Genomic DNA, 27,908 nt, shown 5'->3' on the forward strand with positions numbered 1-27,908 from the left:
CATAAGGTATCTCAGATGTGACAAAATGAATGTCAATGACAAACACAGGTTATGCAGATAGCGATAAAGAAGCAAGGTAAGTATCATTTCCTATCTAAACATTGATATCTTTCTAAAATTTTGTATCTCTGAGTGACATGTGCCAGAATAAATCATAAAGTGTAACAGAAAAGATGTTTGATATTAAAAAGACCATCTATCAAGCCATAGCTGAAAGGCATGTGAAATTAATCCTTGTTCTGACATTAAAGAAAAATTCCAAATCCCCATGTCCTATAACAAAGTCCCTCAATGGTAAGGTTCAGTGATTTTTAAGAACCTTTTCTTCTGCAGGTATTGGATTAAAAAACCAAACAAGCAACAAAAAAACCCCAACAACAACAAAAACCAAAACAAAGCCACAATTTTGAACAACCGAAGAACCTTAGAAAAAGAGAGGATGTTGCAAGAAAAATCTCTGTAAGAACAGAAGATCTCTCCCTGTAGTATTTTAAGCTTTGCTTCAGGTACTTTGCATTAATGAGATGGGAAACTCCTAAAAGAACAATATGACCCAGCATACTATAGTAATTCAATAATGTGGTAGTCAAATGACTACAAAATAATGCTGTTTCTTTAATGCACTGATCTTCATTTTTTACTGTTTCAGATACTTTGGCTTTTTTTTTCCTAATATATTTCTTTTTTTTTTTTTTTTTGATCTCGGCATACAACAGTTAACAGAGAAAAAACAGGCAACACGCATTTACTCCGAATAACTCTGTGATACGTTACTCCTTAGATATTGGTGCATTTTTCTTCTGCTTTTTCCCCTGGTATTCCTTAAGCAGCAGGCAAAGATATAGCTTCATATAAGGGATGTGAGAGATTTATAACACAAAACTCATGTGCCCTTGTTTTGTTTCAGTAACACTCCTGTGGTATTCACTGTAGAATTTACTCTGAGAGCTAGAGTTGCCAGTGCTAGAATAAGCATCACAAAATCATTCAGACATGCAATTTCTGATGTCAGAAGAGAACGTCAGAATTACTGCTGAAATAATGAAGGTATTTTTGGAACATAACAATCTTTCAAAATGAAGTCATTCACAAAAAAAACAGGAACGTTCTTTACCGAACCAGTGACCCTGCATTTCATACAGCCAGCAACTCCTCAGTGACCTCTTTATCAGCCCCAAACGGCACCGAGTTTTATTTCTGTTAACAGTATTTCCATTAACTGAATTAATGTATTTTGGAAAATTTAAAATAAATGAGATGCAGTATATGAAAATCCATTAACGTATTTAAAATATTTAGGAATGCTTTTAATTAAAGCACATAGCATGCATGCATTTAGTCTTCTGTATCTCACAATAATAAAATAAGTAGCAGTCTTTAGAAATCATTACTTCTTAACTGGCTAATTGAACTGACATTGAACTGAAAAACAATGAAAAAAACCCTCCACAGAAAAAGATCTATTACAATACATTTTTACTTTGGTTTTGCTAAATGATTTTGACAACTGAGACTTTACCAGAGAAAATAGAAATTATACTAAATGCATATAAGCTAGTTCGATAAGATCTGTATTATTTCATATCTTTGAATCTGTCAATATAGTAATCTCTCCTGCACAACAGCTACAGCTCCTTTAAGCATCCTCAACAGCATTTATGATTTAAAATTTTAAACCATTAACAATGCAGTACCCCCCAAATCCAGTCTTGAACTCTGACAGACACTGATCTCTTTTCTCCCACCCAAATCCATTTTTATCAGACACTATTTTGTGTAAATTGGCTACTAAATAGCATGGCACTGTACCTTTAAATACAAATCAAACAATATTCATATTCCCACGGTGCTGCTAGTTTCCCTTATGCATTGAATCGCCTGTAGATTAAAAGCTCAGAATCTGAAAAGGGATTCTGTTCTGCAGACCAAAGTTCTCTGTAGGAGATGAGGGAGAGGGTCAGTCCCGGAGTCACACACACAACAGGCAGAAAACACACTTGTGATCCTCAGCTTTGGATAGCATCAGAAAGGGGAATAAAAAGCAGAAACACATGGCACACTGAGAACTGGTATCACTTATGGCTTCTAACCAAAGCAGCAATTAAACACCTTTCATCCTTCCCCAAATGCCTGATTTTGAAAGAACCGAGAGAGACACGCACACACACAAAGGCAAATCCCCTCTGAGCAGCAAGGAAAACTTAATAACCTACCATTTTCTTTGCACTCTTCTGGAGGTTTAGCCTTTTTCGCAAGTCGTGGATCCAGCCATGATGTTGTCTTTGTGTTATGGCTGAAAAGAAAAGAGATCACTCTGAGCAGACACATACTGAAAGGAATCAAGTTTATTCCTTAAGAAAAAAGGGTTAGTCCAACAAAATTGCAATCGATACACTTAATTTGCTTACTGGTTCTAAGTAGCCCTGAAGGAGGTGTAAGAGTAATTGTGCAAGGCAGCTGTAAATTTGGCAACCTCAGCTCCCTGTCCTCAAAGCAGCTATTTTTATTAAAATCAACTAGAATGTTGCCAAGTTAACCTCATTGAAAATGCAGAACTCATCCAGAGCAAAAGGAATTTATTACAAATACAGTGTTCTCCCGTTGAACGAGTGCAGGCGACAGGATTCTGTAGCATTCTCACAGTTTTCGGATAGATTTATTTTCATCTTAAATTTGTCCTTTTCATAAATACAGGTTTGTTATTTCTCACCAGCAGTACTGGCTAGGCATAGCAAAAGTGATGCAAATTACAGCATGCTCCTGCAAAGTCTACATCTCTGGACAGAGTGATTAATGATACTTTGTTTAACAAACCTTTATCTCTCCATATATAATCTTTCTATCGAGATAAAATAGATATGCACAAGCTGAATGAATCATGTGGCTCCTTTCTACACTCAGAATAGATCTTAAAGGAATCAGCCATGAAATAGCGTTGAACTGGCACAAAGTGTTTTCTGGGAGAATATTTTGCCAAATGAATTGATACTTAGCAGAGCTTATGACATCTTTTCAATGTATACTTTCCCCATAAACATTTGAATTTGGAGCAAAATTCTTTAAATATATTAAGAAAGGAAGACTATAAAACAGAAAAGGATATGATCATTACTCCTTTATGTTTTGAGATGCCTTGCCTACAATATCATCATTCAGAGTCACTTCTAACACGTTTTATTTATCTGTTACATCCTAGGAGGATGCTTGCTCCTTACAATTTATATGGTATTGAATTGTTTAGTTTATTATTAATTTGCTATGTCATCTTAAAGTGTACTTAAGACTTCTCTTATAAACATTGGTATAAGGTGTACAAAAACAGGAGACCTGGCACACAATGGATTAGGTTGCAATTGGTAATTAGTGAGTTACTGATTAACTGATACAGTCCATGTGGTCCAAACACCACTGCTTCACCTCAGGAAAAATAAACATATAGAACCAATTCCTTCTCTCACCTCGACTCCCTGTTTAGTCCATGGCAGATAACTTTGCCTCGATTTCTCTCTCTCTTTAAAAGCTGAGTGATACTGCCTACTTCTCTACTACCTACTTCTCATTATTATTGTCATAATATTAAAGCTTCCTCCACATTTTGCATGAGGAAAAAGGCAGATAAGAGTCATGTATGGATAAAGTGGCAACTAAAATGAAAATCAAGGCATTCAAATTCCTATTTTAAGCATGCCCTAGTCTAGAACATCATTCATGACAGGTGAATAGGATAAACAAAACCTTCCCCTATTTTGAGAAAAAGGCTGTATTTGCAGAGTATGAAGAATGATAAGTCAAAGGTAAGGTAAATTTGAAATGATGCCAGCAACTTGTGCTTGATTGCAAATGTAACTAAGAGGCTTTCTCTGAAGCTCTGGCTGCTTGTGGTCTCCTGTAGGGTTTATTTTTATACTGCAGTCACAGCCTAACTGCAGCTTGTGCAGACATACTTGAGCTAGCTTTAAATTAACCAGGGGAGATACTGGCAACCATGTCACTGCAGCAGCATGGAGCTCAGCGGGGGCTCATCACCCTGGCATCTACTGAGCTACTTGGGTGTATCCAGCAGCACACACTGAGCTTCACACTACCGTGGGTTCCCCCTTAGCAGTGCCAGAGCTCAGGGTGAGCTTGGATGTACCTGTGCAAGCTGCCATCACATCTCTGGAGTGTGGGCATGTCTGCACAACAGCCACTTTCTCCCAGCTACTAATTCAGAATGATTTTAGGGACCCCCACTGGTTGCAGGGACTAGGTCAGATTCACAGATAGTTTCTGATGGCTTTAAAGGAGCAATGTATGTATGACTATTAATAGTAATGTTTGCTGTAGTATAAAGTGCATCACAAATAATTTTACAAAGGAAACAAAAATCATCACCCGTATTTTTAAGGTGGGAACATGGAGTCAGAGAGTTGTCAAGCCACTGTCCACAAACACCAAACAAGCCAGTGGCAAAGACAGCACTAGAAGCCAGCTCTGTTGCAAGTTAGCTGGTCGGTGTTTTCCTCGCAATACCAGACAACATCAGACCAGACCAATTCACCAGCCCTGAAAAAACTCCATGACACTTCTAGAAAATGCCTGAGAAATGAGTTGTCAGGCATCTGCAAAGATAGGCGCCAAGCTGAAAACAGGCCAAATTCAGTATTGCTGTTTAAAAATGTGAATTAGTTGAATTACAGCTTCCAAGGCTTTTGCTGAAACTGAGAACAACAACAAGCAAATGGTTATGCTTCCCTTTAGTACAAATGTGTCTTCTATAAACCCAGAACTGATGTCTGCCAGTTTTGTGCACTGTGGCCATTCTAAACAAAACCATAAACAAATTTAGAAGTCAACAGCTTTTCCAACAGAAGAGTGATCCTTCAGTCTACAGTGAAATTTCAAAGATGAAGAGGGTTTCTCCTCTATATCAGCTCTTATAGCACTCATTTTCATGTTCTAGTTACTGTCTCTCAAACCCATCTACTCAGGAAAAGCAAAACTCATCCACAAGAACTTTTATCCCTAAAAAATAACTGAAGAAAAAAAGCACCTTTTGAAAACCACCTCCCTCTTCCTTACCCATCGCTCTGCCTGCTCCCTTGCCCTGCCATTTCACTTTATTATCTGTACTAAACATGCATACTACCTCTTGCAACAGGACTTTAAATGCTTCTACACAGGTGCTCCAGTGGGTAGAAATATTTTCCTGTTCTGAAGACAAACCCTGTTTGAAAGAAAGAAGGGTCAACCCTACCTGTCTTCTAACACCATTATAGTACCATCAATGTCTTCTTTAGTGCTGCATAGCGCTGATTGTTTCAGTCACCTTAGCAGCCAGGTACACAACACACAAACACTCCTACAATGAAGACAGACACAACTACTCTTGCGCTGTTCTCAGTAAAAGAGGGAAATAAGTAGCCCTGCATTACAGTGTAGTGCTTTCTTAATATGTCTACATCTGTTGTAGGCAGGAGGTTTATTTGGTAGGGTACTCTTCCAGCCTCTTGTGTGTCACTTTTAAGGTGTGAGTTTTAGAGAGATGCTGCTCTTGCCATAGCTGGTGCTACGCTAGCACTATCCTTTTGTTGTTCAGAATAAGTCCCTGTTAGCTATCTTCCATCAAGAACTGGAATTGGGGTTAGCCCACCATAGAAACAAAAGAGGGGAAGATTCTGTCCCACACAGATAGGACATGTTGGGAAGGAGAGGAATCACAATAGCACGGTGGTGCCAGCTTGCTGGATGTTCCAGCGCAGGCTGCAGGGACATCTCAGGGAAGATGTCCTGTGTCTCAGGGCTCTGGCTGTTCCCTCTTCAGCTCTGCAATGGACTAGAATCTGTAAAAGCTAAAGGGGATCAATATTTACCTCATAAACAGGTTTTAATATAATTTAGAAGAAACCTTGATAGGAAAACTCTAACTATGGGAAAGAGGACAGATGGAACACTAAAATAGCCAAATTAACACCAATGGCAAAAGTAGTATTAACACGTATCTGCTGCATGAGCACTGCACGCTAATGCTTCTTAAGCAGTAAAAACTCTCTAAAATGTACAGTATATGACCTGCCTGCCTTACACTAGATGTAATCATGGATGTCCGTTTGGAAAGTCTTACAGACAGACCAGAAGGAAAAGGGGGTGGGAGTTTACAGATTAGTTATGAATGAATTTCAGATGAATAGCGGAGGCAGTTGTGAAATAAATGCACAAATGGGCAGTCGGAGCAGTTGTCACTGACTGAATGAGAGTGAAGTCATGCAACAAAAGCATTCTGTTAGAAATACAGCTGTGGCTCCACCAGCATTTTCCACTGGACACTGTTTCATTACTCAGCAATAATCATATCTCCTCACGAAAGGGCAGGTTTAGAATGTCCATCCTTACATAAGTTCAATGACTTGAGTACAAGCTAGGACAACTGAGATGAAAGATAAGTGTTGGCAAATAATCCAAGCATGTCTTAGAATCTGTCTTAGACAATTCCTAATTTTGGAAAGTCTGAAAGCAGTCAAGGAAGGATCTCTTGTTTTGCTTCAAGCAGGTGGAGCATAGGAATAGCATAACATATTAAAATTCATCCTAATTTGTTACCTTCTAAATGAAATAGAAACTGAAGGCCTGAAGTGTATTGCAAATTTGAAAAATAATTAGAAAGAAGTTACCCAGTAAAGCAGTGTAGCTTTATATTGCAGCGAAAAGTCAATAAAATAATTATCGCTGAGTTAACAAATCCTCCCTCTTTACCAAGTATTTTCATTCAGCAGAAATAGTTTATTAGAATCAGAGTTCTCCGGCACCAATTATAGACAATTTTAAATGTACGTGAAAACAAAAAAACCCAGCCAGTTTAAGCAGAGTGAAAGAAAGCTCAGAATACTTCCCAGAAACCCTGACTCAACTCTCTGTTCTTCTGCAGCTTTTCTTTGTAGCTCTGCTTTTAAGACTTTGCGGAGACTGTTTATGCCCCAGTTTCCCGTTATCACCACTGGAACCTGGTACCAGGACCAGAGCCTCTCCAGAAGTCTCACTGTACACTCATCCACACCTTTAGGAAGGAAAAACAACAGAACTGTGGCCTAATTTGACCATGTATTATCTTTCTATTATAATTATTTGCTAGACAGTATATTATTTTACTTAAGGTTTGAATATAATGGATTTGTGTTAATAATCTGTCAGTTTAAAGCACTTTGAGAGATAGTTTCTTGTACTAACAAAGCCTTCCTTCTTGAAACATTTTTGAAAGGAATATAGAAAGTAGTTACTGACAGTAATAGCCTTACTATCTTTTGAAAACACTGCAAACCTATTCTAAAATGTGACTCTTGCAAGATATGTAATTTGCACGTTATTGTGAAAGGCATTTCAAAATGGGTATTTACCAATGCGCTGCTTCAGTGTATTTGGGGATAGCACATTTGGATTTGTTTGGGTTTTTATTGTGAATACATTACATTCAAGATGGTCCTCGATATAACAGCTTGAGCAAAGGGGAGTAAAGACAAAGTGCACTATAGGCCACTTCACTTTGAAAATGCTCACTGCTCCCTCTTTTTTGCATGCCTAAGGTTTGTAGATCTGCAGAGCTTTTCAGATAACACAGTAATTATTTTCAAGTAATTGATGTTCAGGGGGACAGTGAGATGAAAACAGAGCATTAAAATGGCAATTTTGCAATTCCTCCTTCATGGGGTGCTACCCAAACTTCTTGCACACATGTAGGGCCAGATAAAAAAGGGAGTTGTCCTCTGGCTGTGGTTTGGATGACAGCAGCTATGACTGCGAGTTTGCGTTGCATTTCACACTGCCAGTGTGTGTGTTAGATGTGTCTGGAGCACAGGGTCCTTAAGAGACACAGGTTTGGGGGTTCCTGTCCTGTGAATCCCAGATGGCCTTGGGCACTGCTCAGCCAAAATACACTGCTGATGCCTCTGAGAGCCTATGCATGATTTTGGGGGGAATAAATGCCTAAAGTCTTCTATGGTAACTTCTGCTGTTTAGGTTACTCTCTTTTAGGCAGTTAACTTCAGATAAAAAATGGGCTTCAACTCATGTGACTTCAGGCCGTCTAGAAATTACATAGCCAATTATGTAGAATTCATCTCTATTCAATGGAGAGGCATCTATACAGAGTAATTTATCTTGCCTATCTTCCAGTGGGACTGGGGACCTAACCATATGCCCTTAGTGACATACTAGGTGCTATGGCATCTCCCAAGCGACTTCTCGCTGAAACTCCAGAAGGGTGCCGCTTTTGACAGGTTCTGTGTCATATCTGCCATGTTCATGAAGATGTCTTGGGCTACCACTATCCCTCTACAGTAGTGCTTTGGCTCAGATAAGGAGGTCACTTTTCAAGTGAATCTCTCAATTATCTTCACTTATACACTGAACATTCTCCCAGCTTGTAAGGTTCTCACACTTGAATTTAAACGAGATGATACACAGCAAGAGCTCACCTAACGCACTATGAACCATTCGCAGGCATGAAGCCCATGGCAACTGAAAAGATCTAGTATTTGTGGATGCCAGGTCATCAGCACCAAATGTTTCACTCTGCAGTCTACTGATGTTGTGAATTTATTAATTGATATGGACATGGTTTAGATCAGAAGGAACTCAGGCTGGTTTTAAACGAAATCTGGTCTCATGGACTGAGTTCAAAGGGTTCAGGGGTTGGAGACAATTAAGTGTACTCCATCTCTAGATGAATTTTCTTTTTAGTTTCATCTGAAAGGAATTCAGTTCATGTACTCTGAAACGTGAACCAAATCACAGTGCATGGAGACAACCAAAAGTTTTGCTTCAAAAGTGTGTTCCTGACACAAATTACATACTACTGCAGAGGTACCCATGGATATCCAAGGGCATCTTTACTGGTAGAAGCACCTACATGAAGGCAAACTAATTCTGCCCTTATCTTCAGGCAGGATGAATCAGCCTCTGAAGGTAATTATCTCTCTTCATTGACCACAGGAGTTTTGGCAACTGCTTTATACTAGATACTAATGCTATATGGCAAGCCAGGTGAGCTGAATCTTCTAGTTCAATAAATACAAAGGAGAAAAATTATAATACCACTGCGAACATCAGAGAAAAGGTGTTGGAAGAGAAATTCTGCAGAGCAGCAGAGACCTTTGGGGAGAAGAAATAAGAAAGTGAGGAAAGACAACAGAAGTTGAGCTAGCAGTTTGACCTGGATGTCAGTGTAGGTAAAAACAACAAGTGAGAGCAAGGGACAATGCACCACTAGTACAGACTAAGAACGTCTTTATAACATCAAAAGGTGAGAGAAGAAAAAAATTCCGCATTGTCCAAGTTCTTTCCAGTTCTACCATCTCCTCATTCCTAATTAATTTTTCATGAAGCAAGGAAATGGTCTTAGGATAAAGAAACCAAGAGAGGTCTTTTCACCCTACATCATATTGAAGTCTAAAGAGCATCAGAAATCTGATCATCGTTATGCTGACCAAAACTGGAAAATTCAATGAAATATATAAGCAAGGAAAAAGCGTGATGGACATCTACGATCAAATTCTCATGAGCCCTGATGATTTAGAATTGTCCACACAATAAAGTCATATTGATGCAAGATGGCTTGTTTCCCAAGGAAGAAGAATCCCATCAGAAGTGAATATTAAAACTGCATGTGAAAAAAAAAATAATCCTTCATCTTAATTGCTACTTAATTATACTTAATTAAAGTAGCAGAAATAACCATAGAATCAAAACATGGTGAATTTCAGTACTGTGCACTGATACGCTGATGATGGAACATACTCACAAAAGTGCCAGGCTAGCTCATAAGAGACTGAGAAATCACTGCAGGATATGGAAATAATATTGAGCAGACAGAAGGGTGTACTTCCACCTCAGTACTTTTTGTATGTTCTAGTACAGAAGATAAAGTTATTAAATGGAATGGTGTAGCCAGGCTTAACTAATATATCCTGCTTTCTGATGCTGAACTGATGGAGCAATCAGGAACAGCTAAAACTATCATGATTCTTCTGGTAAGCAAGATGTTACGATAAATATGTTACTCCTACAATCAAAATACTTTCCTACCTTAAAAACTACTAAGAAGAAATACTGATCCCATTGAAGTCTGTAGCAATATCCTTAGAAACAAACTAGGTCAGGATTTTACTTTTCCATTTTGTAGCTGTACTTTTCAGGTAACACCTGAAATAGCACCAGCTGTATTAAAAAAATTTAATGGTTGTTTTTTACTGTGAAAAGGAGAGTCCTTGGCAGAGACCCATTTTATAGCTGTTTTGTAGTCTTTTATAGTGCTCTCATAAAAAAAAGCAGCTTTAGCAACTAGAAAAGATACTGCAACAGGTCCAGAAAGCAATGCTGACTATGCTGCTCAGAGTAGGAAGAGACTGAATGTCTGTGAGATGTAGTGGAAATGGTTGTTTTTAAACCTCGTGTGGCTAAATTCTCGTAAAAAACACCACAAGTCAAAGATGCTCCTTTAAAGATGTATTACAGAGGTTTGAATTTATTCTATATTTTCCCACATCAACAAAACAAGTATTAATGTAGTATAAGCAAAAGAAACCATATGTACTTTTGAAGAGTATAGAGTTAAATAGCTTTTGTTATGGGCTATGTAATGTCCTTGAGACTATTCATTAAGGCTTAGCTGTAGCTCAGCTTAATGAATTGCAGCTCTTCCTGGTTTAATCACTTACTCCCCCCGCACACCTTCCAGAGACCTCTGCTGCCTATAGGTGGAGAGAGGGCTGGAAAGAGAGGCAAAGTCAATTCTGCCTTTTATAAATAAGTATTGTAATGTGTAACTTTCTCTACAGGGGAGTCTACAATGTCATGGTGAATGTAATGGAGTTGGAGAATTGTGTGAGAGCAACATTTAAGGCTGATTGTATGTGACTGCAGATGCACCAAGAGTATTGGTCCTTTTTGTATTCCCTTCAACACTGCAGTGGACCCACACAGCAAACATCGATTGCCCAGGATCCAACACAGCTAACATTTGCTGACTTTGTGAGGAAAACACACTTACATCTCTAGTATGTGGTTTGAGAGTAGCTGCCAAGGTGAAGTCTGAAGCTATGGGGAATTGCAACCTTTTCTTAGCCCTGGGAGAGGGAAAAACTGAAAATCAGTGATTGCTATAGTTTATTTAGGCACACCAAAATAGGTCACTCCTATCACACATTTTAAAGTGGGAAAGAAGGAGCAGAACTGGAGGGATTTTTTGGTGGTATTCCAATTTATATACAGTGTTTTAATTATTACATGTTCTCATTAGCATGTGTTCTCAATGAAAGCAGATGCAGAAGATGGCCTCCTATTTGTGTGATGTGTGCCTGTATTTTAAAATTTGGATTTGTATGTAAGGGAGGCTGGAAACAGTCCAATAAATGTACTTAAGTAGCTCTTCCTGAAAAACAGTGGTAAGTTTCATGCAGTAAGAAGGGATCTTTTCCTGTTCTGTCTGTGAATGCTAATATAGGTAAACACTTAGGTCATGCACCTATTTCAAAGAAGGGGAAGAAAGGAAGAAACAGATCAAGCCATGCTCTAAAACACAACTGTCCTCTGAATCACCCAGTGAATCTTGTACACTTTTTTTTTTTTTTTTTCTTTTCAGACCTTAAGGCACAGGAAATTCCTTTTGGTGTGATTTACAAAATGCTAACTGGGCCATTAATGATTAGCAAATAATTAATACTGTCTACAGACAATTATCTTTCTTCTTGCAAAGTCACTCTCTCACTGTAAATCTGCCACGTTACTGCTGATGGCAGTTTTGACAAATGAGCTCACATACAAATTTTAAAGGTTAGTTTGAGGTGAATGAATGAATGAAAATGCTGCCATGAAACCTAAGACCTCTGGATATACCTGTGACAACCTGGACCTTGAGATCACTCAGTGCTTAAAGTCCTTAGGGTTTAAAGGCACAATTCAAAGGAGCCTTGAATAAAGCAATAAAAGATGCTGCCTAATATGACTTTTCTTTTCACCCATTGTGATATACACTTTAACAATGTTTGGTTTTCATCTATTATTTAATAATCTACTACACTCTTTACTACTGTTTGGGGAGATGCTGTTAGACAAATAGGTTTTTGTTATCTTTTTATCTTTCTGGTGTTTGCGACAGCAAATGGAGTCTCTTCATGCCATTAACCAAAGTGACTTGTAAACAAAGAGGCAATTTAACAGCATCCCCACAGCATTACATTCCTACTTAACCCTGTGAAGACTGTGCAATGTGAAAACTCAAATGATCAAAGAGTTGTTCCTATGCTGAGATTCTAGTAAATAACTGGTATTTTTACAGATGTGTAATTGCACTTTTTTGCAACAACATTATTTAATAATATAATTTCAAAGGCAAGGAGCCCTTATTACAGCCTTTCTATCCATTCTGCACCTCTGATTGATTTCTCTGCTTTACGTAACATTCATTTAGTGGAAGTGAATGATGATCATTGTCAGAACTGCAGTGCAAACCAGAGCATTTCCAGGAGAGGAAGTAAGCTGTAACATCAAAGGAATTTGTGGAGTGGAATGGCTGCTCTGTAGAGCAGCAAGGATATTTGCATTCACTGTATTTGTTACAAAATATACATTTATTTCCTATTAAAATGCAGGCTGCAGTATTTACCACTGTCAGTTTGGTGTGTAAGTGACCTATCCACCATCTCGTTCTTCACTCCCCAAACATATCACAGGTTTCTGTTACAAGCAAAATAAAAGTACCACATAATTCAGTCTGCTTGCTTTCCAAGCATTCAATTTGCACAGAAAAATTAAATTTGGGAGTGAGGTAAGAAGGAAACGAGTGTTTGAGCTAGCCCAGAGGTCATCCTAGTTCTTCTCCGCTTGCTTGGGCAAAGTTACTATAATTACTCTTTTTCTAGAACAAGCATATTTTTGCCCTTTTCAGCAAAGACACTTATGTTTTAATAGTTACTGCTCTTTTCAGGCTTGTATATGCCAGAAGCTATAGTTGGTAATGCCAGTGTTCCTGAAAAATCACATGCACAAAATTTATTCTTATAATTTGTTTACACTTCATGTGATAGTTGTAAAATTTTACATTAAATAAGAGACTTAAAGCACAAGTGCCCCAACCAAATATTATTTTTACCTGCTAATAAGCAGAATAATGACTAACACTTCAAATTGTTTGAGGCAGTTCCTTAAAGCAAACATTAATGCTACTGCTACCTCTGTAGTGGTGTTCTGCTGATGAAGATGTTAATTTTTCCTTTCTCTTTTTTTTTTCTTTTTTGGTGGAACATGACCTTATATGAACCCACTCATTTGTGTTCTTATTCTGGTAACGTGTATTAATGACAGCACTTAGAGAAGAAAGAACTTTCATATCCATTTGTTCAATGAGTTGTCTAATTAGCAACAGCAGCAATAGGTATGTATAGCCTACCAACAGGAAAAGTTTTCTACACATAATTAATTCTCCTTATTGTCCATTCATCTCTTATTATTTCTGAATATAGCATGGCCTCCCTTTACTGTTCACTAGTTAGTTTTTAGCCTATCTTTCCTTAAATTGGCAAAAAGCTCAACATTCTCTACTCCTGTCCACAAAAAAGGAAGAAACCAGCAATTCTGCTACTTTCTCATCAACATCAGAACAGCAGAAAAGCCTTGCTTTCAACAGAAGAAACAACAGCTTTAATTGCTTTCATCAAAGTGCTAAACAGTCCAGTTACCTCTCTTAAAACCCAGCATGCTTCAATGTAAGTCAGTAATGCAGGTATTGCCACGAGCTCTCAGAAGCCTTGACAGCCAGAACATTCCTGTTGTTTTAATGCTTCACTCCACCACACAAGCCATTTCCCCACCCAGTTAAATACAATATAGCTATAAAAAGAGAAGAAATAAGACTCACTCAATAAAGTAGACTTCCCCTTTTTCTGTATAAGCCATTTCCCAGTTATCAGGTAGTGGGCCCAAGTCATCACTCTCTTCAGGTTTAGTCTGCTTTGTTACATCCATATCCTCCTTTGTATCTTCAGGCTGAGTATATCCTGGCGCAGGACAAGGCTGGGTGGAAGATACCTCACCTGAGACACCTGTGCTTTTCTCTTCATGTTCACTTGATTCTGTAAGAGAAGAGAAATTACAGGTTTTGGATATCCAGGTTAATGGTGGAGAATTTACTGGGCGCAAGTCTCCAAGCAATACTCTATGAACTGCAAGTCTTGAAATAAAGAGAAAAATTCTGTTTGGTTTACACAAGGGTACCTCTGATGATGCATTTTATCTAGAACACAATAAAAGAAAATAAAGCAATAAACCCAAACTGAAACACGAAACTAATAAAGAGCTAAGAAACAAGCCAAAGAGTTCTGGCTTGTTCTGTCCCAGGAGTCCTTCCAGAACAGCAATTAGCACTGAGCAAAGGCAGCCTCATATCCAGCAACACTACTGTCTTGTGTCTTAACTTTTCAATCTATACACCATAAAACATGTACCCAGCTGTTTTACTACAGACAACAGGTCCTTTTCAATTAAAAAAAAAAAAAACAAAACTATATATACTAATTACTTTACCTATATCCATATATCAAATAAATCAATATGACATCCATAAACTTGTAACAATATATTAACTGTATAGCAAGTGGTTGTGATTTCATTACCAATACAATCTGTGGAAATCAAATGCTTCTTAAACTCCCTGTGATTGTGTTTCACTGTCACCAATAATATATTCAGAAAGGAGTCGTCTTTTCCTATTTCTTCTTCAGTACTTGATCTTTCACTTTTTATTAATTTTGCTTGCTATGAAGTCAGAATTAAAATATGTGGTGTCCAAGGGTATCTCTACCACTATCAGTTCACACAGTCCAGTCCAGACACTTTTAGTAGTAGAATTTAGCGACATTTGTTAAAACATCTGCTGAACACAAACATAAGACCAAACCACAAAAATACCTCAAAAATACCTCAAAAAGACCCAGCTAACTAAGGACCAGGTGCACAATATTAGGAGTCTAAAATGTGCCTTGTCCACATTGTTGAACACTTAACTTGACGCATCAGAGTCTACATGCTCATCTACGTGAAATGAGTATCACATAGCATGGCTTCCATGCACACAACTATAGACAGTGGAGAAAACACAATATTTCTTGACAACTACTAGCTCAAACAGAGGATGCTTCAGAGAACTTGTTCAATTAAAGAGAGTTCTACACCCTTGATGTGAATAAATGTGGTTGACTAGTCTATTAGGTATGCATTTGTAAGTTGTGTTTTATCATATGGTCTATGTAGGAATTATTTCTTGAAAATATGTGGCAGGAATCTGTTGCCTCAGTGGACAACAGAAGCTTTCATCCTTGGATCCTCTTTTTCTGTTGTACTCTGATGAAGCCTGATCTCATTGAAAAATTAGTCAGACCCCTACGTTTGGCCAAATGAACTGCAACTAAAATAATTTCACAATTTTAATATATTGACTGAATCTCTACTGATTACAACTAGTCAGATGGCTGAAATGACCCTACGTGTTAAGGCAGGTAAACCAAATTCAGTTCTGCTTAGGCTAGTTGCTCAGTTTCTAGATAGTTAAAATGAGAGGAGATGAATCTCAGACCTAGTGAGCATGGCTTTACATCAGCTTATATGAAGGCTAATGACATAAGCTCACCGACAGATATGATTCATAGGGACACAGACAATGAATATCAGAGGAGAACTGAGAACAAACTCTGAACTTGTACACCTGTATTTAATCAAATGGATACATATTTGCCATAATAAAGACTATATTGAGACTACTATAGCTTTTTCATAAAGATACATAAAAAATGATCTATGGTTTTGTATCATCAAAGATGTATATACACTTGCTCAAAGTAACCCTATATGGACGGTATTTGAGTCTGTGAATAATTATAAAAAAAGGAGAAATACGTTTTTAAAAGAAGTCAACAATGTAGTCTACAATAAAGTACAAAAAGAAGACAACTTCTTAAACGAACTAACAGTGCATCCAGAGTACAGAGCTATGCAGGTATTTTTATGACACATGTTGAAGGAAGAAGACAACTTGGGTTAAATGATCTAATTTGCAATGCTTAGGACAGCAAGAATGAAGAACAACAAAAAATTAAGAACAATGGTGTTAAAACCCCCCAGATTTTAATAAACTCACAGAATTAACTAATTTGTTGTTCTGGCAAGCAACAGCGAGGGAAAAGGAGTTCAGGAGAATAAGTAAAGATTAAATGAACAATACAGAGAATGCAAGCACAAATTGCTCTAATGAAAAAGAAAAATAGTAAGTACAATCAGAGATCATTTTGATTAAGCCATGAATTTTCAACAGTTTACCACTTGATATAGAATTGTACAAAAGGTGAAAACCAGATTGAGTTGTTAAGGATGAACATAGAAAAACAATATGGTCATGTAACAGCAAAGCAGAACAGTCAGTCTAGAAAATGGGATGTAGTCAGGGATATTAGAGGCGACAAGAAAAACTTCTGTAAGTGCGTCAATAAGCAGACCAAAATCAGACTCATTCCACTCTGTGGGAAGGAAGGAAAGCTAATAATACCTGACACGTAAAAATACCAAGGCAGATAGTGGTTTTTTTTTTTGCCTCTGTCACTACAGCAAGACAATTACCTGTGTTTAAATGACTAACATAATTAGCATCAGCAATAGGGCTAAAGAACTTAGAGTGGGCAGAGAACAGGTCAGGTACAGCTTAGATGAAGCAGCTTTTCTCAATTAGCAGAGCCCGATTAAATGAAACCTGGCCTACAGAGGGAACCAATGAAGCCGACTCATTGCTAGTAATGGCTACACCTGTGAGACTTGATGGAGAAAAGAAACTTAGAAAAGGTTGACACAGTCCTGGTTTCAGTAAAGTATCTAAGATTTAGGTTTTCAGATAGTTTTATGTTCTTAATTTGTGAGCACTGAAGTTCCCTTTGAAATAATTTGCTCAATTAGACTATTTTTTTTTTTTTTTAAAAAAAAAAAGAAGGATCCAAAGAACTGTAATTTCACTTCTTTCTATTTTTAATTCCTAGATGGACATTGGTACCAGCAATCAAACCACTTACATGTAAGCTCGTCAAAGGAGATAAATAATTCTCAAGTTTTTTTCAGGAAGAAACTGTGTCAAACTAATCTTATTTCTTTTCATGACAGAGCAACAGGTGCTGTTCCTTGGGGAGAAATAGTAGACACAGCTTTCATGATCTTACAAAAAGACTTTTGACACGGACACATACAGCCTTTTAGAATAATGTGACAAAAAATAGGTCCAGTCTTGAGCAGGGTGATGGTCTATAGCTCTACAGCCATGTGCAGCTCATGCTCCTGAATCTTAACTCATACTTAAACTATGTGATATTTCAATCATATTATGATGTTTGGAAATGTGAATCTGCCTGTGGGAAGAAATAAAATAGAAAGACACACAAATGCAAGTTTTGCTTCAATGCACCCCACACCAGTGCGGTATGATCCCAGGGGAGCTAAAGTCACCTTCTCCTTATCTACTACTCTTAAAACTGCCCCGGCTTTCCAAAATATGTAGCACCTGTCTTGTGCAAAGTGCCACATTCGGCTGTAAAAATACAAGATAGGGAGCAAATTCCTAGGCAGAATTCCTACTGAAAATACAAGGAAGGTATGGAGATGTGTAAGGGATGTATAACCGTTACCTTCAGTCAATAATAATACTATTGCAAAAGAAAAACAAGGATCATAATAGGGAGGAAGAGCAGGCATATGTGATACAGGTCTTTCCACCTTGAGCTACAGTAAAGTTTAATTAGGATACTGTGCCCAGTTTCAAGAATTTCATATCAAGGAAGATGCAAATAGTCTACAAGATAGAAAAGGAAAACCAAACAAATGAACAAACAAACAAAACCACCGCCGACAAAAAAAAAAAAAAAAGAAACAAACCAAAACCCCAAACCGAACAAACAAAACCCGAACAAACAAAAGCTACAAAAACCCAGAACAAAACCAAAAAGAAAAGATTGGAAGTATGCAAAAATTGCAAACCAGATGATTTCAGTTTTGAGGAGAAAAGACTGATGGAGAGGGGAAGGATTTTAAAATATGTAAAAGCTGTCTGCAAAGCAAAGAGTATATATGGTCTCCACTTCACCTGAGAATAGGACAATGTAATTGCTATAAATTTTTTGGTTTTTTTGCTCTTCTCTCTGCAAAGAAAAGTAAGTTCTCATCTGTCTCAAGCATCATTGACAGATCTATGAGTTGTATACCTGGGGATACATTCGGTCTTGACCACATTTCTGCTATAGAAAGGACACTGTACACTGAAGACAAGACATAAGGCCACACAGTACATATGACTGCAGTAGAACAAATAAATTTGGAGCACAGGTGCATCACACACAATGGCTAATGATCAGTCAATTGGGCTGAGAGAGCACAGATGTGGTAACATTTCTGTGTCTTGGGATTCCACCATGATATTTGTAATACGTCTTCTTTCTCAAGACCTTTTTTTCAACAGGTCTGTTGATGTCAGATTCTTGATTTTCAGTGACTATATTAACAAATCTGAGCCATCAAAATGGAAGAAAAAATGTGAAAATTAAGCATTGAGGATTAAAAAAAATATTCTGAGCTTGAAGAGATAGAGATTGTTATCAAAATATAGTGGGGAAAAAAAGAAACCTAATGCTTATTTAACAACTTTACAATATAATTATTTTAAAGCCAATCTCATGAATTATTAATTCCTGGATCATTATCTTTTAATAGCTTACTTTGATAATGGAGAAGGCATCGTGATGACTAAAGCCCAAGTAATTGAGGTAGAATTGCCTAACACCATTTAATAACATTAAGAACAGCCTAGTCACACTTATCTGGAATATAGACGTAAGGTATAATCTTATTTTTTGTTATATGTATCTGTCATTCACATACTCCAGGCAAGGCAGATTCACCTTACTGCTAATATATGTTCATATATAATGCTTGATTTAAAAAAAAAAAAAAAAAAAAGGAACTCTGGTTAAAAACTAGCAATGTCTTAAATGCATAGAGTTTGAAATACCACGGTAACACACTTCGAGCACAAATATTTATCTTCAGACAATATGATATAAAAGAGATCCTAAAACTGTACCATAATATGTGTCCAGAAGTATTTTAGTCACTAAAAAACCCTAATCAATTGACTTTATGGCAAGTGAAATAGCCTACTAGAGCTGCCATCTCACTACAAAACAAATTACATGGTTGAGTTTTCAAAAGCGGTTTAGCACAGTATCTCAAGAGTGAGTGTCCTGGGAAGTGACAGAATAGACACCAGTAAAGCATCATCAAGTTATTGCACATGTGGAATACAAAGAACTTTGAGAACAAGATAATGTGTATGTTAAAAATACCTACTTATCATTAAATACGGTAAGTTAATCTCTATACTACTCCAACTCCAAATACCAGCATACTGGTTGATATGACATTCTCTATACAGTTCTTAGCCAATATGGCAACCATTTAAAATGAAAGGAAACAAAACGAAACGAAATGAAACAAAAAAAAACAAAACAAAAACCAAAACAGTAGTTATGTCATGATAGCATCCTGTTTTCAGCAGGAATAGAGTTAATTTTCTTTCTAGTATCTGTGTTTTGGATTTAGTATGAGAAGAATGCCAAAAATACACCAAAGTTTTGGTAGTTGCAGGGTAGTCAAGAACTTTTCGGCTTCCCATACTCTGACAGATGCACAAGAAACTGTGAGGGAGCAAAACCAGGACAGCTGACCCAAGCTGGCCAAAGGTGTATACCTTAACTTATGATGTTGTGCTCAGTATATAAACCAGAGTTGTCCAAGGGGGCAAATACTAGCACTCCAGATCAAACAGGCTATCTGTGTGAGTGGTGAGCAATTGCATTGTGCATCCCTGTTTTGTTTATTCTATCATCATCATTATTATTATTACTATTATTGTTGTTGTTATTATTATTATAATTATTATTCTTTTATTTTGCTGTCCTATTAAACTGTTCTTGTCTCAACCCACGAGGTTTATATTCCTTTCTCATCCTCTTCCTCATCCCACTTGGCAAGGGAATGAGACATTGGCTGCGTCATCCTAGCTGCTGGCTGGGGTTAAACCATGACAGATAATGTCAGAATTTGAGCCTTCATCAATGCTGTTGTTTGCACTTTAAAATGTTTCTATTATTTACAGCATAACTCTTGAAATTTGCCATCTAAACATGTAATAGGACCTTGTCAGTTTATTCCTTAATTTTAATGCTGCAGATTAGTCATGCAGTAAAGTTTAAAAATTTATTCTTTTCTTCCAAAACTCAGATGACCTAAACAATATAATCAGAGAACATATTAAAGGAAATAATATTAAATATTAATTTATGGAGTGGTTTAAGCAGCTCTGAAGAAAAATATTGCAGCTCTTTATACCCTTATTGTATCTAAATGACTAATTTGTTAAATTCTCCACAGGAAACAGTCCATCCATTTTAAATAACTGTTGGATACAAGAGTAATTTAGCTCATGTTTGCCAAACTATGTGCATCTATTTTCTTGTGAAAATATCATGCTGCAGCCTTGGAGCTTCTCCCTTTCCACAGCGCTGTAGCCATACTTGGGTTTTGGTGCTTTGCATGGAGATGCGGTTCCCCTGACTACTAACAATAAGAACTAGGAGCCGATGTAGGGGAAGGAAAACAGGAGTCATGTAGACTGGTTGAGCATGGGGTGCTCTATAGGTCACAGGTTGTGACTTAGCTGTGATAAATTGAGTTTGGAGAACACAGCTACAACAGAAACATCAATGGATACCAGCTTTTGTATTTTGTAAAATCTCAAGGCTCTTAGATGCCCTGTGTGTTATTTTCATGCTTCTGGCTGTCTTTGCTATGTAAAAATAAAAGAATAAGCTCAACTTGTAGCCTGGGACTACTGCACCTTGCGTGGTGATTGATGGCATTGGGACTCTAGCCTTTTGCTTCGTTATCAACCTAAGGCATGGAACGATCATTTTGAAACTCTGTGTCATATCTTATCCTCCAATTAATTTGAGCCTGCCAGAAATTTCGTTCTCTGAGTGCACCTTATCATTGCTCAAGTAAAGTCAGATTACTGTCCATACATAAGCATTCTTTGGTTCTTCTGGAGTTTGGATGATAAATACTTAATCAGTGAGAAGTGTGAAGCAAATGTGACACGACCAACACAGTGTCAAATCATGATTTTGGTTGTGAAGGAGACTGACTTAATTCTCTGCAGACACAAACTGCAACTGCAGTGAAAACTGAGTGTCTGACAAGTAGGTTGTAATTTAACCAGGAGTCTTTCTACCTCTTTTATTAGAGCTTGGGATTTACTGAAATAGTTTCATTCAATGCAATGTCCATCAGGGAAGGCTTCTCAGATACAAGATATTTCAGTGAATGGCAGAGACCCAACCCAGAGCAGCCAGAAGTCCAGTAATGTGGGCAATTGCACTGGGTGTGGGAAACCCAATGCTGACTCTAGACTTGGCCATCTTAACAGCTAATATAGAAATTGTCTCTCTCATATGTTGCTTGGGAAATAGTAGGATTCTTCATTCAAATTTAGCAATCTAGGCTCTTGTGCATCTGTAGGCTGAATTAAGCATTCTATATTGCAGAGGTGATACCCTAAAATGGGTATATAAAACAGATATGCTCTCTTACTCTTTGGAATTGCCTCCTTCTCCTTACTTTATACAGAGCAGAGACAAGTAGCTCAAAGAAAAAGCAAGAAATTCAGGCATATAATACTGAAATTGAATGAGATACATCCCATCACTCGACTAATACTATTGTGTCCTGAGAGAACTTGATCCAGGATGAAGGACTGAGTGTGGTCCATTCTAAAATGGCAAAAGCCTCATCCTAAAGAAGTGAGAACGCTTCTTTTTGGGTTTGGGGATGAGAACAGGCAACAAAAATCAGAAAAAATAAAAACACTAGGCAGTACAAATTAACAAGAAGACAATTATGGAGCGCAGATGAAGATCTCCAGGCTGTCCAAATACAACTGTCCGAGAGAAATCTGATGGCTCACAAAGCAAGGCATGTGGAAGTGAATTAATGAAAAATTGATTCCTACTAATAAAGCTCAACAGGTGCACAGATTTTCTTGACGCTAAAAAGTGGTCTGAAAAATGAGACCAAAGCACAAAGATCTCTGCAACTACAAATGTCACTAACTGGCTTGATAAAGACATGTTTATTTTATTCAGATTCATCTTAGATCTGTTACTACTTCAACCTAGCAGTCCTAGGTGTTACAGCAGCCCTTTGCCTTGCAAGCACTCTGATACCTTTGGTAATTAATAAGTCATTATGTTGCTGAGCATCTATAAAAAATGAATCAGTGTTTCAGATGTCCCAAGAGTTCCATATTTAATAAAAGACTCCCATTAAAAGTGAAGCATTTAACATAGAATACACTTTCTAAAATAACTGGAAATAACAAAAATCCTGCCATGGTTGGTTCTTTATAAAAACTAGATTGCTTCCTCCACCAGGAGTTAAACAAAAAGAAAGGAAAAAAAAAAAAAAAAAAAGAAAAATAAAAGAATTAACATGCTATGGTTTTCCTGATTGCTCAAAGACACAAACTACAAAGGAACACACATTTTAGAGGCAGTTAAGACTCTGTCAGCTCACAGAGAAAATGACTGCAGAAACAGGGTCTGTGGGAGCTACACTGCCCAACAAAGGCAACACAGCATGTATGTACAGAGTTGCTTTGCTACAATCCCCAAGGTCCTCAATCAGTGTAAGTGAACAACAAAACCCTGCTTATGAAACCATGAGAGCCAACACAGGCGCTGCTTGTTCTGCTGGCCACACCTACAGGAATTACTTTGTGGGGACAAGGAGGGGGAGAAGGGGGGGCTCTCTTACACCGATGCTCATCTATTTCATTTTTTAACACAGCACATGCCAGTGACTGTTTCTTGGGTGCTGCCTAGTCATCGTTCACATAGAATTTGCCTGGGAGAAATGAATTATAGGTGTACAGTGCAAGGAGAAAAGCAGGTAAACACTGCCATTTGATCCAGTTTGAGCTGAAACATATTGCCCTGGAAATTGCTTCTCAGCAATGGTCTGTTATGTGGCACATTTCGAATAACTGCAAAGAATGATCTTTCTAATGATTTCTACAATACATATCAAAGAGCAAATCCTGCCTTTGCCTCTTTCACTGTGGAAGTATCCTGGCAACAGAGCCAGTGCTGATGCTTTATGTAAGGATTTCTGGGCTACAGCCTTTTCTGCTTAGCTGTGTAGGAAAGGTTTAAAGCACCGGGGCATTGCCGACAGATGCAATGTTGTGTGGAAGGGATGAGCAAGGCTCGTACAGCCTGTGATGGCAATGGCCAGGGAGTGATGCTGCAGACCTTGGACGAGCTGAGAAGGGAGAACGAAATCCACTCTCACCCCTCCTTCCCCACTACCCTCCTTGTACACGGGGATGGATTCTGCACAGGGATTTCCCCTTACATTTAATGTTAGGCAACAACTACAGAAAAACATGTGGCAAATGCATCCCTGATGGGAAGATATTCCATTTGATGTATTTTCTAATGCAGTAGGAGAAAAAAAAGTATATATAGAACCTGCAGTATGAAAATCCTTTTTACAGTGTTTAGAGGATTAGGTAATAGATTTTTTTGTTTCACATTAACCTACACTTTTTAGGAACTTGCAATATTCCTTTTTATCTTCTCAACCATATGATTGTCACTACAGCACTACAGACTTCAATAATTTGTTTCAGAATTTCTAAGTTCATGAAAAAGATTCACGGAGTTTTTTCTCAGAGATATAGAAAAGTCTGAATTGTGTAATTTCCTACTTGAACAACAAGTGGTATTTCAGAATAAAAATTATTAAATACTGCAAAATTATGAAGGGGAAGATGATTCCCTGCTTTGAAAAAGGCTGGAGTTTTTTCATGTAGGATACCAGTCAGTATTTTTATTAATGTTTGGACTCGATGATCTTGAGGGTCTCTTCCAACCAAAATGATTCTGTCATTCTATGATACTATGGTTCTATTTCAAGCCCCTTTTTTTCTCAGGTGCTGTGATCCAAGGGGTAAAGCAACAGCTGCCTTTTAGGACTAGATATCTGAAATCTTTATCAGCTTTATGCAAGATCTGGAACATTGCTGAAAAGAGTCTTTCCTGATAGTATGGCCAGCTGAGTTTCATTGGCAGTGCCACAAATTCATTAATATGACAATAACTTTATTCTTCCATGATATTGCTAAATTTTATGACAATTTATGAACGTTCACTTTATAATGTAGTGAATTCTCTTGTGAGTATCAGCACTTGAGAAAAAGGAGACCTGAAACACAGGGACTGCATTCAATTGACCAAATTACAGTTCTCCAGACTCCCTCTATAGTCAATGGAGAGAAACAGGCACTTGTGATTCATTTCCTAACTTAGAAATCTCAAACAGATCACATGAACTGTATTCAGAAAGCAGATATTTTTCTCTTTGGCCTATAAATAGGGTTCAAAGTGACTAGTTCAGAGACAGATACCTTTATAGTATTTGATGTAAGTGAGATGACTCCCCAAAATGGAGGTTAAGTAATTTGTTTTAGGCTTGAGAGAAATCCTGGTATCCAAGATTCCTGTCTTTCAGTTCGACAAGAACATCCTTATCTGGACATGCATACTATCACTGCAGAAAGAGGTAACTGAGGACTCTGTGAATAACAGAAATGCATTGCAAATTAAGAAGAACAGACCTGGTGTTACTGTCACGTCGTTTCCATTGACCACAGGTCTTTCTTCCTCTTCTTCCTCCGTTGGTTCAATACCTGTCTTCTCCATATTGCTCACAGACTTATTCCTCTTACGTTTGCCTTCAGCCCCGGGAGTGGCACCTGGCAGGATCTGATCTGTCACATTTAACAGCAATGGAGCTGGTTCTGCTGGGGGCTTTGGAGTGCCGTAGTAGTTGTCTGAAAAGGAAAGAAGAGGAATGACATGTAAACTTGCAGAAGTATGTGTACTTCTGCTTCTTCTTTTGTCTCAGATTATTTGGATTATTTAAGGTAGGATCTGGTTAATGAGCTAATACAAAGATTAGTTCAAAACATTTTGTGCAAAGCTAGATATTCACCTTTCATGAAATGGTAGTTGATTTTCTTGGTGGTAGCACTAGTGAACAAATTATGCCCACAAGGCTATACCATATTAAGACTTCCTGAAAATTTAACAGGGTAAGTCAACATTTCTCTCATCCAAATACATGATGAATAGGCCACATACCAGAGCTTTTTTCTTATTTCAGACCATTAGTTAGGACAAATTAGTTTTGCAATATCTATGCCACAATACAAGGATTTTTCAAGGATCAGAAGGACTATAAAAGTATTGGCTATTGACAATATTATGTCATTTTCACCACCCTTCAAATTCTCTCAGCTGCTTAGAAAGTAAATACTCTTTCATTGATTCAGAGATATGCAGTTTTCGGTAAAGCTTTCCCTTTCTCATTTTCATATTTGTCAGATTTTTGCTATTCATGAACTCCCGATTTATAATAGTTAACGCTAATATATTTTCAAAGAAAGTTGAAACCTTATGCTTTAGGGCTTAAAATTATCTCAAAGTACGAGGAGGAATTTTGAGAAGACTTAAGGTGGTTGACAGATTACCCTCTGTTTGTCTCGCATGAAATTTCTGGCAGCCTCCTCTGTCACAAGGATTATTAGATTAGATAGACCATGGTCCAGACTTACCAATCAATGTTTGGATTTGTAGTATATCTAGTCTCAAAACTGGTTTCTTACTAATACCTCAACTTTGTCTTTAAAAATAATGTTCAAAATAGAATATTAAAATAATTAAATAAAATAATACATTAAAAAATAGCAATTCCTTTCTAGTAGCAAACATTAAGAGTAATATAAGACATAAAAACAAAACAATGGTATTTATGCAGAGTTATCTTTTTCGTTTGCAAGTTGCATTGAAGGGCAGTGAACACGTTGCCTTACAAGTAGACTTGCAGCAGACAGCATGGGAAACTAAAAATACTGTTCAGCTCTTAGAAACTTTTTGAAATAAAAAAGAACCTATGTAAGGATATTAAGTTCCTGAAGGTCTTTATAGACTGCATGACCATTTTTTTAAGCTTTATCCCACAAGGGCTTCTGAGCGATCAAGTAATACTAGCAACTGTCAAAAAATAATTTAACCTCATATGAGAATTATGTTATATCTGCACAGTAAACCATCCTAAGATGCATTTTGCAGGCACAGTAAAAATTATTTGTGTTACTAATATTCCTGTGTCACACAAACCACCTCAATATAGGCAAGTAGTTGAGCAGTCTTGCAACTACTGAATACTCAATTATTTTTTTTCCAGTGGTTTAGCAAAACGATATTCATAACAGGTGTTTCTGTAATTGTAATACACTAGAAAAATTTGCTGTGTTAAATGGCCCTTGTACTCACTCCGAGCTTAGGGATGGCACAATGAAAAACTGACTTGCTGAAGATGATCTTTGGATTTTATGAGATGGCAGCAGGTTTACCACAAAGCCCCAGTGCCAGTACAGCAATGAGCTGTGACTTTGTATGGCTGCTTGTGACCATCCTTCCTGAAGCTTGCAGGTCTCTCTGACTCCCAGGGTTAAAGTAGGGAGCAAGATTTAGGGTCTAAGGCAGGGAAGGGAAATCAGCATCAATCCACTCACAAAACTGTACTTCCAAAATAGGTAAAAATCAGATCGGGTCACAGTCAAATTTCTAAGCTCTGACAGCACAGGGTATTTTGAGAGTACCTGAAAGCCAACAGTCCTGAAGGCGGTGCCCAGTTGGAGGTCTACTTTTGTATTTCTTTAAGAGCATGTTACTTTTTTTGGTGAGATTGGATGTCTGAAATATTACATATTTTGAAAAAAAAGGATTCCTCAATTTAAAAAATTCCTCCCTGACCTAAGCTGTTTTACCAGTCTGAAAGTTAATCAGTGCCACAGATGCTACAAGCTTCACAAAACTTGTGAAGAGGGCACTGTTTTCCACTGATTTCATAAATGTCAGCACACAAATCCCAGCATTATAGGACCAGTGTGATCCAAACTGTGAAACTAAAAGTGCAGTACCTTGGCTTTTTTGCTTTGTTCTTAGTTTTGCCATTGTCACACAGAATTGAGTGTCGCAGTAATTAGCAGTAATGCTAATATCCTGAAGATATGGAGATATGATGTTTTAAATGAAGGACATATTCATTCTATTTTTGGATATTAAACAGTTTTTCATTTTGATTGTCTGCATGCATTAGTGGGAGACAAAGACAAAATTCATAACAAAAAATTGCCATGAATATCACATATATAAAAATATGAGGAGCAAAATGCGCATTTAAGATTAGGAGACAAAGTATTTAACTCTTTCACTTTCCAACTGAAAATGCAGTATAATTCCCCACTTCTGTCCTCTAAGATAGCATGTTATTTGCTTTATGATCCAGTAACCATTGATTTAAAAGTGTTTTTTGCATTAATTACAAATATGTACCTATCTATCCTATCTATTAATATGTACCTATCTATCCCTCCTTAGTTCAAATATATGCATAAGCAGTGCAATGAAAAATAAGAAACTGGTCCATAGATATTGACATAATCAGTGCATCATAAAAATGATGAAAATATTCTGTACAATGCCAAAGGAAAAATGTTACAGGATGAGACCCAGCCATTTCAATGAAGGAGCAATGCCCCATTAAATAAAAACTATAATCAATATAAACTGTATCTTCTATCAAAAAGAGTTTCTCAGCGTCTCAAAATTCCTTACCTACGCCTTAGGATTTATCAGTAAAGCTAATGGCAGACTCTCATAAAGCCTCAGCAA

At 37.4% G+C, this 27,908-nt stretch overlaps 1 protein-coding gene across 14 annotated transcripts in view; it reads right to left on the bottom strand.

Annotated features, from left to right (window-relative positions):
* The window catches only part of MAGI2 (membrane associated guanylate kinase, WW and PDZ domain containing 2), a 742,272-nt gene that overhangs the window by 227,784 nt on the left and 486,580 nt on the right, over positions 1–27,908 (bottom strand). For 13 of the 14 annotated variants that reach the window (XM_065049176.1, XM_065049172.1, XM_021300626.2 and 10 more), the window contains 3 exons: positions 24,785–25,000; positions 13,886–14,099; positions 2,214–2,293 (listed from right to left, as the gene is read on the bottom strand). In XM_065049176.1, the coding sequence (XP_064905248.1) occupies positions 2,214–2,293; positions 13,886–14,099; positions 24,785–25,000 (510 nt within the window). Of the gene's footprint in view, positions 1–2,213; positions 2,294–2,710; positions 2,746–13,885; positions 14,100–24,784; positions 25,001–27,908 lie in introns of those variants that run through there. The other variant, XM_065049175.1, reaches the window with a different exon arrangement.

The sequence above is a fragment of the Columba livia genome, chromosome 1 (genome assembly GCF_036013475.1).
Source record: "Columba livia isolate bColLiv1 breed racing homer chromosome 1, bColLiv1.pat.W.v2, whole genome shotgun sequence".
NCBI lineage: Eukaryota > Metazoa > Chordata > Aves > Columbiformes > Columbidae > Columba > Columba livia.